At 34.8% G+C, this 16,393-nt stretch overlaps 1 protein-coding gene across 1 annotated transcript in view; it reads left to right on the top strand.

The window, feature by feature from the left end:
* The first annotated feature begins 859 nt into the window (after nt 1–859).
* pic (DNA damage-binding protein pic) overlaps nt 860–16,393 on the top strand; it is a 49,874-nt gene continuing 34,340 nt past the window's right edge. The window contains 7 exon segments of the mRNA XM_076453986.1: nt 860–1,017; nt 4,970–5,118; nt 8,261–8,377; nt 11,314–11,459; nt 11,593–11,689; nt 11,691–11,784; nt 12,041–12,138. Of these exon segments, the coding sequence (XP_076310101.1) occupies nt 957–1,017; nt 4,970–5,118; nt 8,261–8,377; nt 11,314–11,459; nt 11,593–11,689; nt 11,691–11,784; nt 12,041–12,138 (762 nt within the window). The 5' untranslated portion in view covers nt 860–956.

The following is a 16,393-nucleotide window of genomic DNA, read 5'->3' as shown; positions in this document are numbered from 1 at the left end:
ATGTTTGTAGCAAAACACAACTACACAAAGGAATATCTATGACCTGCCTACCACGGGTATCGAAAACCGGTTTCTAGCAATATAAGTTCGGCCCAGCATGGCCAGGTGGTTAAGGCACTCGAATCATAATCCGAGGGCCGCAGGTTCGAATTCCTTTCACACCAAACATGCTCGCTCTCCCAGCCGTGGAGCGTTATAAGGTGACGGTCATATATATGCAAAAACGGCTCGTTTTGCATGTATATTTCTCTTCAACTGGGTTTTCTCGACATCACTGAAATTGATTGTCAATCCAATTATTCGTTGGTAAAAGAGTAGCCCAAAAATTGGTGGTGGGTGGTGATGACTAGCTGCCTTCCCTCTAATATTTCATTGCTAAATTAAAGAAGGCTACTGCATCTTTGCATGAAATTCACAAACAAACAGTATAAGTACACAAACATACAGCTGTACCACTGGAGGACTTTCTTTAGTTGATGACTTGGATAATACGGACTTAATGATGTATTCAGGGAGAATGTGAAATTGTGTATTTCAGATGTGTTGTTCGAGATATCATTATTAATGTTATATTATATTTTTAAGCAAACCTTTTACCCAGTTTAATCCTGAAGAAAAACTGTACTTTCGGAAAGAGCTCTAGTTATTACCTATCTTATGTCTATCTATTACTTGATTTTTATTAAAGAAACAAAAAGTTAGCTGAAATAGTATCTTAAATTTGGAAAGTTACTTGCGATATTACACTTGACGCACAAATTTGCAATTTGCATTTCATTGTTTCGTTTTATATGACTCAATTTACAAAGTTTGGTCTATTTTGGACTCCATAGAAGATCTTTCTGCAAACAAGGAAACTAGAATTGATCAAACACTTCCATGCGTTTAGTAACCGGTTGAAGGCCGTGGTAGCTCGTCTTATAAACATAATTTATGAACAAATTTAAACTAACGGGATGTCGTATATATATGCTGTGACAGCTCACAAACCTACCGCTGTAACTGCGTGTGCTACAGGTAGTTACAATTTGTATTTATTTATTGTTTGGATTATAAGTGCTACATCTGATCTTCGCGCCAAATGAACGTTAGGCTTGACAACTTTTGAATTTAACACAATTTAGGTTCAAAGTTTATTTTCATTAGTTATCTCCAGCCCATAACAACACCAGAACAAACATTTTTATCGTGTTATTTTGGTTTGATTAAATGATTATTTTCTAATTGATGCAGTTTATGTATTTCTCTGTTATCTGTACCTGTGCTATTTCAATATTCTGTAATTTAATGTTATTATTGATATAAAATATTTGTAACGTTGTAATAAATGAAATACCGTACGTTATTCTTGTAAAAATGGATATATTAGTATTACTGTTAATATGTTATGCTGAGTGTTGCAATGATTGTGGACTTCTGTGCATATTTCAAAGCATTAAATATAAGCTCGACTTTATTTCTGTTTTTCAGAACTTCATTTTGGGCTTTGTTTTTTTTTAAGTTTATGAACATTTTATCCTTGTCTAATTTGTCCTTTGTCACTGAACCATTAGATAATGACTATTAAAGACAGTTATGCATCATCTTTTCAAAGGACTGTATACACTGCAGATATTTTAGAGCTAATGAACTGTGGTTATGTACATGGCTACACTGATTGCTTATGTGGTTAAATTTATTCTTATTTAACCAGTTGCAGGGTTTGGCAGCATAAAAGCCAAAAGCTTTAATTGTAAGATACTACAGGTAAATGTTTGAATATAATCAGTGATAATATATTTTATCTTGATCTATCCTTTTCTGTTTTATGAAAAACTGTATAGAATTTTTTTTTAACATTATAGAAATTGTAATTGTTGCTTACATTTGCTTGATTGCATAAAGGACTATGATTGGCAGAAAGAGGAATGATTTACTTCCTACCTCATCTAGGTTAGATTAGGTTTGATTACTTTAAATTAGTATGTAGTTCACCTAGTTGTAACTAGTAGGATGAAATGTTCCAAAATGGTTTTATATATATATATATTGTCACAACTGCATAAGGAGCATATACCATTTTCGTTTGTCTACATATGTGATGGTGTATTCATTTTACTGTATATAACAACCACATATGTGCTCTCTCATAACTTATTTTCATTATTATAAAGAGTGTTGTAGACATAATTATGTAGTTCCTTTTGATAATGTATATAGTAACAATTATAATTATGTGAGTGATAGTTGGGTAGTTGTTTTCATTTGATTTAATATACACACACATACATGGTTATGTACATGTAGTCTTGCATAACTGTTATTGGTTTAAAGGAATAATTAGGTCTTATAATTTTTGTTAATTTACTGAAACATAGATATAAGTATTAAGTAGGATACGTTTTTGATAACTGGTAAGAAAAAAAGTATATAATTAACTGAAATGTACAATTTAGTTTCCACCTTAAGGTTAAGAATTTTAAAATTAAAATTGTAGATGCTAATTAATGTGATAAAGGTAAAGTGAGAAAACGTATGTCATTATTTTAATATTTGTTTAAAAGAAGATGAAATTGTTTGTGAGTGATCATAATTACTTTTAAGATTTCAGTTAACCCAGAAGCTGTGCCGAATGTTTGTGTTAGTTGGCCACCTTTTAAAGCAACAAAACGTATAGATCATCAGATAGAATGCATAGAAACTAGTTAATGAATAATTGTTTGTTGTAACTTCATGTCAGGTGCACTTTGTGATATTAAATGAAATAGTTTATCTTAACTCATGAAACCTGTAGACTGGGACCATATTATGCTTATGCAGGGTACATATTATAAACTTTATCTTAAAGGTTTTTTTGGAGGCTCACATTAAGTCAGTGCAACAACTATGAGCATAGGATGATTTGAAGGGTAAAATAGGATTCATCATGTATAATTTATTTACTTATTTTTTAATGGTCTTCACTGTGGCCTAGATATGAGTTTGCTGTCTTATCAAAACAATGTTATTCTTTGTCATCCACAGTACTTTTTAGGTTATGTTCAAAACTGCTCTGTGGGATTTGCTTATCTTTGTAAAATAAATGATATATTACTCACCCCTCTTAACAATGTGTTCCTGGTGAATTGTGAAATTTTTTAGTTCAGGGGGCCACGTCATTAGTTCAGGGGGCCACGTCAAAAGAAAATATCAAACACTTTGGCTTCCTTTTCTCTCCCACTTAAAGTAAGTGGAGAGGGATTCAGCAAATCCTTTCTTTCTGTTGGTTAGAAAAGTTACATTAGAGAACAAACAAACTGATAAAGAAGATTAGGGTAGACTTTTCAACATGGATTTCTGAAACTCAATTTAGGAGATTTGAGAAAAAATTAAATAAGTTCTAAAATGTTACTTTGAATAATTTCATTGCTGGAATTTTCAAGATTTTGTTAAAGAATAACATTACATACTTGAATATTTGCACAACTTAAATCACTTTCATTACAGTTGGTTAGTTTGACTTATTAAAAAAGAAGAAAGAGAAATACAGGTAGCTTATCCATCCTTTTTTTTTTTTTTTAAGAAGCTAATATAACAAGGAATCCTTAATCTTTGAAGTCTGTCCTTATCTACCCACTATTGAGAAAAGTACAATATTTAGGCTCATTGTTTTCTTTTGAGGGAATCATTAATTCATCTCTTAAACACCTATGAAGTGCTGGCTTCCACAACTGTAATCAACAACTCATTCTACAATGTGTTCGGAAAGTCACTGTGCACTTGTATATTTATTAGCAGACATGTTTCAATATAGAATACAGGAGGTAAATATGAATGACAATTATAAACAGTGTTGAAAATGACCCCCGTTGGCATCAATACAGGCTTAGATCCTTCTTATTTTGTTTCTAAACACAGCTATCAGTTGCTGGCTTGAAATAGACTGAATGAATGGTGTTATCACTGTTTTCAAAACTGCACAGTGACTTTCCAAACACCCTGTATAAGTCAGTCATTCTGTTAGAAAAAGGAAAACCTATAAGTGGAACATAGCTTGTCTTTTTAAAGCTTAAACATCTTTAAGAAATCAGAAACTTTCGTCTGACCAATTTCTCAAATAATCTTTTAAATTTCTATAACATATCAATATAAATAATGTAATGTAAGTTAGGAAAAGCAAAGGTCAAAGTAGTGACCTCTAATGTACTTCACTAGTAACATGGGTCCAATTTGATTGGACTCTGTTAATAAAATCTTCTTGCTTGTACCATTAAACCACTCTATTATCCAGTTAAATAGACTTTCTCTAATCCCTGTTGGTGAGATGGCTACAACTGCTGTTTTGTGTTGCATTTTATCAGAAGGTTGTGAAAATATAAATATATGAAGTCCACACCTTTTCTTTTGTCCAGATAAGAAGCATTTTTGAAAAAAAACATTAAGACAAAATATCCCTGTGGTGAATCCATGTTAGCTTTCATTTATATTTCACTCAATAATTTTGTAATTTTTTCTTATAAGACTATAATTTTTCTCACTAATGGCTCTATAACTAGCAGAACCACTCTCTGTTGTCCTTGTTTGAAAGAAGAGTAACATAAAAAAAAGTCCAGTTATCAGACACCTGCCTGCTGTCTGTTGACCTACTAAAAATGAATAAATCACACACTTAATTTTTGACTTCATTTAAAATTGTGGTAAAAACTTGTTCAGCCCATGTGCTTAACTGTTTTTGAGTTTTCAGTCTTTCTACTTACTTCCAAGGAATTAATATATATGTAACCTTATTTAAGACAAGTATATGGTAGCTGTTTTGACAGATAACAGTCCCAATAAACTCCAACTTGGCACTATCCTAAGAGTAGATCGTGTTGGACGTCGTGGTTTTATCAAGTTGGCAAAGAAATCTGAAGATTATAATTTTAAGAAAACAGTCTGAGTTATTGAAGAACTTTTGAATTATTAGTTATTTCAATTTTTTTATTCAAGTATTTTTGTTTCTCCTTTTTAGGAAATTTTACATCACCAGATGATTTAAATCTTATTCTTGCCAAAAATACTAGACTAGAAATCTACAATGTTACACCAGAAGGGCTGCGACCAGTCAAGGAAGTTGGCATTTATGGCAAGATTACTATCATGAAATTCTTTAGACCTCCAGTGAGTAATTTTTTTAAAGTTTGTATTAATTTGATGTTGATAAGATTGTAACTGTAACTATAGTGTTTCTCAACTGGTTTTGGTCCCCTGTTAGGACAGTGCTAAAATCAGGGGTTCCATTTCCCTCGATGGACATAGCAGATAACTCAATATCACTTTGCGATAAGAAAAACACACACACACATACATGCATGCTTTCAACTAGTGGGTTGTGGCAAAAATATAATGTAAACTATATAAATCCTTGCAAAGTACTAACCATACTAACTATAAATTAACATCACATATGAACCAAGCATAGCAACTATAAAACAACTTTGCTCTATATGTCATAATTTTATAATTTTTGTTATGGTTACTGAAAAGGTTCAGAAATGGTGGTGTTAAGTTTTTGAGCAAATGAGAAAGAATGCAGAACAAACTTTAAATTTTTTATTTAAACTTTTCACCAAGGATGGCAAATAAAGCTTACATGTAATCAGTACAGTTGGCAACGTGACCTCTTGTCTGTGTCACTAAAATCGATTGTGCCATTTGGTTTTGTAATACTCAACATTTCCCAAACAAATTGAAATCATAAAGATTCTGACTGCAAAAATGTAAACTTTTGTAGTATTTTTGGGTATTTAAAAATGGCAGCCACATTACAGAAGAAAATATTCAGAACTAATGCAATACAAAATATTGTAACAAATGATGGTGATTATGTGTACTTACCAAATCTCTGTACTGATAGCAGTGTTAAGTCTGCTGGTGAGTAAGCATGTATTCTCAGAAACTGAGGTTTTCCATGCCCATGTAGCCAATGAAGGTCAGTTAAGTGTCCAGCTACTTGCTTCTTCAACCATTTAGCAGATTGCTTAAACACCTCCAAGCACCTTTGAGGATGAGTTTGCCAGCCAGTACTATATATCTTAACTAAGAACCACCTTCAGCTGTAGTATAGTTTCTTAAAGTACAACAACAACCTGCAGTTGATGATTTGCATGATAACTTTGGTCTGAAAATGGCTGGTTACTGGAGCATAACTGTCAACATTATGTACTTGTGGATACAACAAATTTAAACTTGAATATTATTTTCAGTTTTGTTTTTTCAGATGAAGATATTCAACTTGTTTCTCAAGAGATGAACAGGTATGCCCAGTAGGTTTTGACAGTCCTGTTTACATTGTGCCCAAGTCTTGTTTTCACAAGTTGATTGATACTATGATATGTGTTAAATTTATTTAGCAGTGCAGATTGCAATGGGGCTGTGCTCAAAGAATGAACCTGGGGAATCTTTTGGTCCACCTTTTCTCCATTCAGTGAAGTAATGTTGAGGGATAGCTAATAACTAATGGTCTAGACAGAACATAAAGGGTCAGCCTGGATTTGATCCTCTCTGGAAAATCTCTCTCTTTTGGATATCTTTGACCCTCTATTAATCACTACATTTAGCTCAACTTCAATCTTTTTATGAAAGTAGTGTCCATTGTAATAATATAGTTGCTAGACAGATTTATGCCAGAAGTGAAAAGAGTGGCTACAAGGAAACTGATTAACCTATATAACCTAAGATATATAATGAGCACTTGGTTGGTTTAGAGATTCATCCATAGCATCTCGACCAGAAAAAGGTTATTATCCGGTGTTTATGAGACAGGAAACTTTCTTGTTTGTGCTTGGCAAAGTACAAAAGGGGTCCACTTATTGTCCATTGTAATAATATAGTTGCTAGATAGATTTATGCCAGAAGTGAATGGAGTGGCAACACAGAAATAGATCAACATATAATAGCTGAGACATACATACTGAGCACTTGGATAGTGTCAACACACTGGATCAAAAACCTTGAAATTTTGCACTTTCCTTCCAAGTCCTTTAAGTGGTAAACCTCAGGATACAATGATGATCAAGAAGAAAATGCAAAAAGTTCAAGAAAACTTTTCAAACAAGTGATTCAGAACTTATTGCTTGGTTGCATAGTTTTCAAAAGCAGTAAACGTTCAGACCAACTATTATGTCTTGATCTTCCAACCATACTTGGAGAGAGACATTCTATTACCCAGTTTGATGTTTCAGTGTACAAACCAGACTGCATTAGTCTGTAGTGACTTGTCTAGAAATCACAAATAAAATTTAAATACAAGCAGTGCTATGTACCAATGCATGCAGTTCTATGCTGTGAATTGTAACACTTCTACAATGATTACATACAAGTAGTAGGCAGAAACTTAAGGACAGTGCAGATCAATAAGCATATTAGTTTTATAAGTTAGAAATAACTACCAGTGAGCAGTGTTGAAGAAAAAAGGTATCAAAATGTTTTTATTTTCAATTGTTTGGGAAACTGTCAGTCCAGAAATCTATAAAAACCTGTTGTGCACTTTCTACTACTTTGAAACATCACTCTGTATTAGAGATTCCAGATTGTATGGTGATATTTTAGGTATATTATTTTTTGTTCTATGTGATCTAATTTTTAACATGTTGGCTCCCGAGCCTATTTTTTCGATACTTTCCAGGGTCCAGCTAGTTATTTTATGATTACTTTTCTCAGGAAGAGTATATATGTAGCCATTGTGTCCCAACCAGTAAGTAGCCCTTTAACAGAGAAAATAGAGCATGATTCACTGGTTGGTCGTGTGGGAGCTAATGTGTTAAACTGTGCTTAAATGCCATAAAATAATCATTTATACATATTGAAACCAATACAATGTAAAAGTTCTATTTAAGTTATAATAGTGTTTAGATTATCCATCTGAATGTAAAATTAAAATTCATTTTGCTGCCATACATTCTGTAATCTACTGATAGGTGGTAACTAACAATTTTTAATTATGTGGCCTCACTATAGTAAGTGTATTGCATCATTTATTGGTGTCAGTAGTGTTATTGTTCTTAAAATGTTTTTATTGTGATAAGATTATTTAATGCTGTGTTTTGATTGTTTGAATTTTTCTTTCACTTCATGTGATATCTAACAACAATAAAAATGGTAATCGGGTCCAGGGAATAAGTTTTCTTGAATGTTGTAAATATATTGTTTTATACCAGATCTAATTGCTTTATTGATTGAAAGGTTATTTTAACTATGATATTTTTATGTAGATTTTTGCTTGTAATAGTTACCATTTAAACATTTTAAAAAAAATTTTAAGGGAGAGAAGAAAGACTTGCTATTTTTGTTGACATACAAATACAATGCTGCTATTTTGGAATGTATTGGAAGTGGAGACACCATTGAAATCATAACAAAAGCACATGGGAATGTAGCTGTAAGTATTGTGATGAATCATGACCTTTATAAGATTTATAACTGAGCAGTTGTAAACTATTTATGGAAGCTTTGGCATGTTAAAAAGTGGTACTTGGGTATTTTAATATGTTTAGTATAACTTATTTAGTTTATGCTTTGAAATAAGTTAGATCTCTAACAAAGGCAACACATGAAGTGCTATAATTAGTTACTTTTAAAGCTGAATTAGTAATTCTTCATAATTGTTATCTCTAATGAGATTACGTATTCATGTATATTGCATAATATTTGTGATTGAAGTCGCATAAAAACTGAGGAAACAGTGTAGGTTGTAGGTAGATCCAGCAAGACAGCTTTAAATGTGCATCTTCTACTAGTAATAGATGAGTGAAGTTATCCAATGTGACTTGACTACAGTAGTGATTTTTATTATTTCTGTTAAATTAAACTTGGCTGTCTAAAATTTCTTATTAGTAGTTTCTATATATACACTGCTGGTCAAAATCTTAAGGCCAAAGAACATAAAGAAAAAAATATGCATTTTGCATTATTAGACTCAACCCCTTATTTGAGTATAGCTTCAAAAGATGAAAATAAGAAAAGGGAAAATAAAAAAATAAGAAACTTTTTTTAGCATTTAATAGGGAAAATGTGAAAACTATGAAATTAACCTTAATACTAGTTGGTCAAAAGTTTAAGACCATACTAAAAAGAAGTCTGAAACAGGATAGGAAATGCCCAACAAGAGGTCTCAGTAGTGAGTTGCACGGCCATCATTGAGAATAACTGCAAACATTCACTTTGGCATGGTTGATATAAGCATTTGCAGAAGGCTGGCTGGAATGTTATTCCAAGTGGTGAAGATGGCTTCATGAAGATCATGCACTGTTTGGAATTGATGTTGATTTCTAGAGACTTCCCTTGCCATCCATCCTCAAACATTTTCAATGGGGGGTTCAATTCGGGCAAACATGCTGGATGGTCTAAAAGAATCACGTTATTTGCCATGAAAATGTCCTTTGTCCTGCAGGCATTGTGGATTGCAGCATTGTTCTGCTGAAGGATCCAGTCATTTTCACACAAGCGAGGACCTTCAGTCAATAAGGATGCTCTCTCCAACATGCTGATGTAGCCAGCTACTGTTTTACGCCCCTGTATAACCTGAAGTTTCATTGTTCCATGGAAGGAGAAAGCCCTTCTGATCATGATGGAACCTCCTCCACTGTGTTGTATAGAAAATGACTCCAGTGGGATATTCTTATTGTACCAGTAATGTTGGAAGTCATTTGGACCATCCAGGTTAAATTTTTTCTACGTCCCATGTTTGGTGCTTCTCAGCAGAGTTTAACCAAGCTGTTTCGTGGTATGGAAGGAGACGTGGCTTTTGAAGATGTTTACGGTTTTTGAAGCCTTTCTCTCACAGATGCCATCTTATTGTTCTTGAGCTGCATTCTGCATCCATGAGGGCCTTAATTTGGATGAATGATCGGCTGGTGTTTTGCCAGACAACCTGTCGAATCCTCCTGCTCAACGCCAGGGAAATTTTCTTGGGCCTACCACTTGAAATTCTCTTTCTGTATCCCTCAGGGTCTTTTAAGAAATTTGCAACAGCAGCTTAACTATGCCAAATCTCACCAGCGATGGCATGTTGAGAGAGACCTTGCTTTTGCAGCTTGACAATTCTGCCACATTCAAACTCTCTCAACTTTTTAGCCTTTGCCATGTTTTTACCCAATATAACACAGGAGATGTCAGTGGGAGATGTTGACAATGCTAATGCTTGAACTCAAATGACTAAATTTCGTTACGTGTTTACCGATTAATGCTTCGTTTCATTATGATCTTAAACTATTGACCAGCTAGTATTAAGGCTACTTTCATAGTGTTTACATTTTCCCCTTTAAATGCTAAAATTTTCTTATTTTCATCTTTCGAAGCTCTACTCAAATTAGTGTTTGAGTCTAACAATGCAAAATGCATATTATTTCTTTATATTCTTTGGCCTTAAGATTTTGGCCAGCAGTTTATGATATTGTAAATAATTCTAGAATTTTAACAGATAGACACAAGGATTCATAAAAGTATTGCTCATATGAGGCATTATGGAAAGGGTTTTTAGATACTTTCTTTTATTTTAATGAATTATTTTGGGGTCACTAATTTTTCCATGGGTAAATACTAATTTCCCAAGAATGTCATATGTAAAGTTTTTTTCCAATGTTCAGTCATTTCAGTAACTTTGTACCTGTCATTTAATGCCATGTATATAGGCTCAGTCTATTTGATCGACCTTATAACTACCATGTAACTACAGAATTATACATTGTATTACTCTAAATGTACTTAGTGTATCTAGAATTTGACAAACTTTTGGTAAAAGTTAAGTGTTGTACACAAAAATTCTGATTTTTTAGTAAATATTTGTCAGACTTTACAATACCTTTACTGAGTCAATCGATGTGAAAAGTGATTGCATGATAAGAATAAAAATACTTGTATATATCAATTATTGGTATAAGATGTCCCATAACCTTTGTCTGACTTTCTAATGAAGATTGAAATGGTTAAAAAGGATAAAAATTATTAGTTGGAGACTTTACTCAATACATGCAAAGCTTTTATTACAAACTGACACAGTTTTGACAACTAAAATAAATGAATGTTCTACTGTGAATTTTTTTCTTTCTGGTTGTTAAAATATGTCCATTAATTGTATCATACAGGTTAGAAACCAACCTCGAGGTTGGTTTGTTTTTGTTTTCATGAGTGCTATATAAATTTGTCACTCAGATATAGTAAAGATGAAAGTCAGCAGTTTAAATGAAATTTGTTTCACTTATTTCGTGACCTTTTAACACCAATTATTTGAATTTTAATGTCTTTATGTGATGTAGTTTTATACATTCAACATTATAATATTTAATTGATTTTTAATGTCTTATTGTCAATTAAAAGGACACCATTGCTCGACCTTCAGAGACTGGTAGTATTGGAATTATTGACCCTCAGTGTAGAGTCATTGGTCTGAGACTATATGATGGACTTTTTAAAGTCATTCCTTTGGAGAAAGAAAACAGGGAATTAAAAGCTTTCAACATTAGGTATGTGATTACAAGTAGAGTTAAAAAAGATTTAAGTAATGGACAAGAACTGTTGTATTTGCTATATGTTAAATATATGAACATTTTATATACACAAGTGTGATTTCTGTCATCTTTTTTGTAATATCTGAAGAATGAGTGATCTTGTTGTCCAAGACATTGAATTCCTCCATGGTTGCCTAACCCCAACAATAGCCCTCATCCATCAAGATCCGCAAGGACGACATGTAAAAAACTTATGAAATCTCTTTGCGAGATAAGGAATTTAACAAAGGGCCTTGGAGACAAGACAATGTTGAGAGTGAAGCTGCAATCATAATTGCAGGTATATTTTTATAATATACTTTTGTCTACTCTGCATGATAGTAATAATATCTTTTGGGGGAATGCAGGGAGATTAACAATAAGAAGCTGTGTGTCTGTGAGAAGGGGCATTATTGAAAGTCATAAGACACTTGTAAGTGTGATGATAAAATTTTGTGTGATTGATGGTGAAGTGTACTTCAGTAGTACTTAATTTTTTATAAGTTTTTCTTTTGTAAACAGTAAAAATTATGTTATAACTAGAATATTTTCTGCAGTGCCAGAACCATACTGTGGAGCTGTTATTATTGGTCAAGAATCGATTACCTACCACAATGGTGATAAGTATATTGCTATTGCTCCACCTATTATAAAAGTAAGTTGTTTCAATACAGTTTGCATCAATTAGAATGTAATATATTTTAATTTGTAGTATTTAGTCTGAAATATCTATTTTTATGCACAAACACTGTAATTTTATGCCATATAATGCAAATATTTATATAATATTGGGCTAACAGATTAAACTGTTGTTTGTGTTTTATCCTTTAAAACTGAATTCAAGAGGTAGTGAATTTGAGTTTTAAGACATCTACCTGAACCATAAAAATAATAAATATACATAAAAATGAGAAATTTACGTCGAGGTTGAGGATCTTTGTATTTGGGTGCCTGGTGTAGTAAGCACTTTTTTCAATTATATCTGTGATCTAAAAAAATAGTTTGTATAGCTTTCAAGTATGCATTTTAAAACACAAAATATATCAATAAAATTTGTTTCTCGTATAGTTAACATGCTTTAATATTTGGTATCTGTGACAGGTACTGGGAAGAGTTTTGGTGCAATAGCATTATGTTTCCAGTATAAATAACAGTAATTGGAACAACAAATCAAAAACAGAATATCTGAGATGATGTTTTACCTCTGTTCATAAAATAGCTTTTCTTAAATAGTACTGCTCTCTGTCAACATAAATTTTCAGTGCTCACCACTAGCCTTCCACTTCCTGTTTATAATTATGCAGCATATTTCCACCAACCCCTTAGTGTGGATTCCTGTACATGTTAAGGGAACTTCCTAGGGAAAGTTCTGTTCTTTCAGTTTACCTCCTCTGGGATCTAAACATCCACACACGTGTTTGCCATGTGTGATGTCCTGTGAAGGGGAGGAGAGGATCATGGTGGTTGAGGGGTCCAACCCAAACACACAATTTTGGTCTTGGATTCCTGTAGACTTGCAGCCTTAAGGTGCCCCCCGTGGTTGTTGTGGACATGTATGTGATGCTGGTGTTTAGGTATAATGCTCACAAAACCTTGGCATTGTTGCAGTGTCTATGTTTGGCATTGTAGTGTGTCCCCTCGTAGGGCTTCGTGGTGGGTGGGGTCAGTGGGTACCGATATATTCCTTTTTTATTATAAATCCTCTGAATAAAAACTTAAATAAGATAGTGAAAAAACAGTCCATAGTTAAACGACCACATCTTGAAGACTGAGCAGCAATCTTCAATATCTGTAACAGCTGTTGTACCTCATTTTCTTGTATCACATTCTCTTTTACACAAACTTTTAGGTCAGATGCCTCCCTTTTTCATTCAGAAGAGACTAGAGAGACTTGCTGGCTATCTAAAGTCAGTTAAAAAGCTTTGTTCTGGTGACATATTGGTGGAAACATCCACATCTCAACACAGTGAGAACTAATTTTGCATTCAAAGGCATTGGGGATATACCTATTGAGGTTATGTTTTATGCTACTTTGAATTCATCGCAAGGAGTTATTGTTAAGAGGGATTTGAAGAACATCCCCGTGTCAAACATTCTCACTGGTTTTTCCACTCGAGATGTTTCTCATTTTAACATTTATATCACCATGTCCGCCTGCCATCATCAAGAAAGGTTATCTTAATTGCAAGATATGGCCATACATTCTAAACTCTCTCAGATCTTTCCAGTGTCAGTGGTTCAGTCACTTGAACACATTATGTTGTGGTTCCTTGATGTGTGCTCGTTGAGGTGGCAAGGACCACGATGCCTGTGTGTGTGAAATGGGCCCTCATTGCATTAATTGCTATGGCTCTCACCTGTCCAACTTTCGTTCTTGCCCTAAATGGTTGGAAGATAAAGAGGTGCAGTGTTTGAAGATAATTCAAAGCATTACTTACCCTGAGGCTTGAAAGTTGCTGTGTACTACTTCATCTTGGATGTATGCTGCTGCCTTTTGTTCCACTACTTCAGTGTGAGTGCAGACGGATCTCTCTGTGCCTCCAAATGAATTGTTATCAAACCCAATGAAGAGTCTTTTGACCTCCATGGTTAAAAAAGTTGATGAATCAAAGTTAACACCCATCTCTGTCCCTAACATACATTCCAGCAAACTCCAAGATTCACTTCTTTTGGTTCTGGGTACAGGCATTTCCTTGGGCACATCTTCTCCCACCTCAAGATGCAAAAGGACCATTCGTTCACATCCTCAGTCACTGGAATCCTCTTCCAACAACAAAGACTTGCCCGAATGACCCAAGGCAGGATCCATGGTGGTTGACAGACCTACTTTGAATAAAGACAATAAAGAAAAAAGACATGGTGTGAACAGAGGGCTCCTCACCCAATTCACCTACACACAAACAAAATGGTCACTTTGGTACAATGGAACTGTCGAGGTTTATGTTCTAATCTGGATGACATCAATGCACTGATTGCTTCCTACCATCCTGTAGGTCTTTCCTCACAGGAGACATTTCTGAAACCTGCTGATACAGTCACCTTTCAGCAGTTTTCTTTGTACAGAACTGACAGGTTGTGTGATGGATGATTTCATGGAGGGGTGGCGCTGTTGGCTGATCAGCTTGTGCCCACCCTGTCTTTGCCACTCGACACACCCTTGGAGGCTGTAGCCATCTGCGTTTCCTTGGGTTGTATCATCACTGTTTGTTCTCTCTACCTGTCGTCTGGAGAGACATATGATCAATCAGCCTTTGATACTCATTGAACAGTTGCTGTCTCCATTTTTAATCCTGGGGTACTTAAATGGACATTATCTCCTCTGTGGAAGTGCTGATATTGATGGGAGGGTTCGCTCCATAGAGTATATGCTTTCTGATCACAACCTTTCTCTTTTCAATAGCAGTTCTTCTTATTTTCATGCACCTAGTCAGTCCTTTACTACTGTTGATCTCTCAATTTGCTCCCTTTCACTATTCTCCCACTTTTCATGGAGGGTTGACAATAACCCACAAAGCTGTGGCCAGTGCCACTGACCTTGTGCTTCAGCAGAAACTGGATCAAGCAAACTGGCCCACTTTTACTGCTCTTGCAGAACTTGATCATTCCGTCATCTGTAAGCTATCAGTAGATGACTGTGTGGCTGCAGTAATTGACTGTATTTTACAGGCAGCTGCTCAGTGTATTCCTAAAACCTCAATGCATTTCCCATGATATCCTCATCCAGGAAGAAATCCTGCCTGGAAGGCTCAAAAACGAGCCTGGGATACTTTTCGTAGGTGTCCCACACTCTTGACCTGCATTGCTTTCAAGCAGGCCCATGCATGTGCTCAGTGGGTAAGATGTCAAAGCCAGAAGGATTCTTGGATTAAGTTCACAACCAACATATCTTCTACCACCAGTTCCACAGTCATATGGGACAAGATTCGAAAGGTTGGGTGGGCAATATATTTCTGTCCCCCTCTTGATCTTGCTTTCTGGTGGCCAGGAAGTACCTGATACCTGGAGCATTGCCAATTCTCTAGGTGAAAGCTTTTGCCAGGTATCTAGCAATTCTTCTTCCCCCACCTTTTTGGCAACCAAGAATCAGGTAGAGCGATCACCTCTTTCCTTTCGAGCTGATTGTCTCTATGACTATAATCGTCGCTTTACACTAGTGGAACTCAAACTGGCCCTTCATTGGTCTGGCAGTACATCGGTCGGACTTGATGATGTACACTCTGAAATGCTGCACCATATATCTCTTGCTTCTTTTGCTATTCTTCTGATTGTTTTTACTGGATGTGGCAGGAGAATCTTTTTCCTTATACCTGGTGTCGGGCTATTGTCTTACCTTTCTCTGAGCCTGGGAAGGATCCCAATATTCTTTCAAACTACTGTCCAATTGCTTTGACAAGCTATTTCTGTAAGACCTTAGAGAGGATGGTTAATACTTGTCTTGTTTTGTCCTTTGAATCAAACAACTTCCTCTCGCCTACCCACTGTGGGTTCCGACAACAGCGCTCCACCATGGACCACCTTATTCGACTTGAAACATCTTGTATCAATATTCTTTGATATTGAGAAGGCTTATGATACATCATGGAGGTATGGCATTTTGCAAGACCTCTATATGGGTTACGTAGCCATTTGCCCATTTTTATTAAAAATGTTTTAATGGACAGGTGATTCCAAATTCATGTGGATTTGACACATTCCCATTCTTTTCTACAGGAACTTGGAGTCTCTCAGAGCTGTGTTTTGGGTGTCACACTTTTCAATATAAAGATTAATGCTATCACTGAACAACTCTCTTTTATTGTTGCAAATGGGCTCTATGTCAATGACTTTCACATCTCATATCAGTTGTTGATCATGAGGTATATTGAGTGGCAGCTACAGACTGTCCGCAATCATTTACTGAAGTGGACCAC

The sequence above is a fragment of the Tachypleus tridentatus genome, chromosome 9 (assembly GCF_004210375.1).
Source record: "Tachypleus tridentatus isolate NWPU-2018 chromosome 9, ASM421037v1, whole genome shotgun sequence".
NCBI lineage: Eukaryota > Metazoa > Arthropoda > Merostomata > Xiphosura > Limulidae > Tachypleus > Tachypleus tridentatus.
The sequence above is the reverse complement of the archived record's forward strand: the minus strand, read 5'-3'. Positions and strand labels throughout refer to the sequence as shown.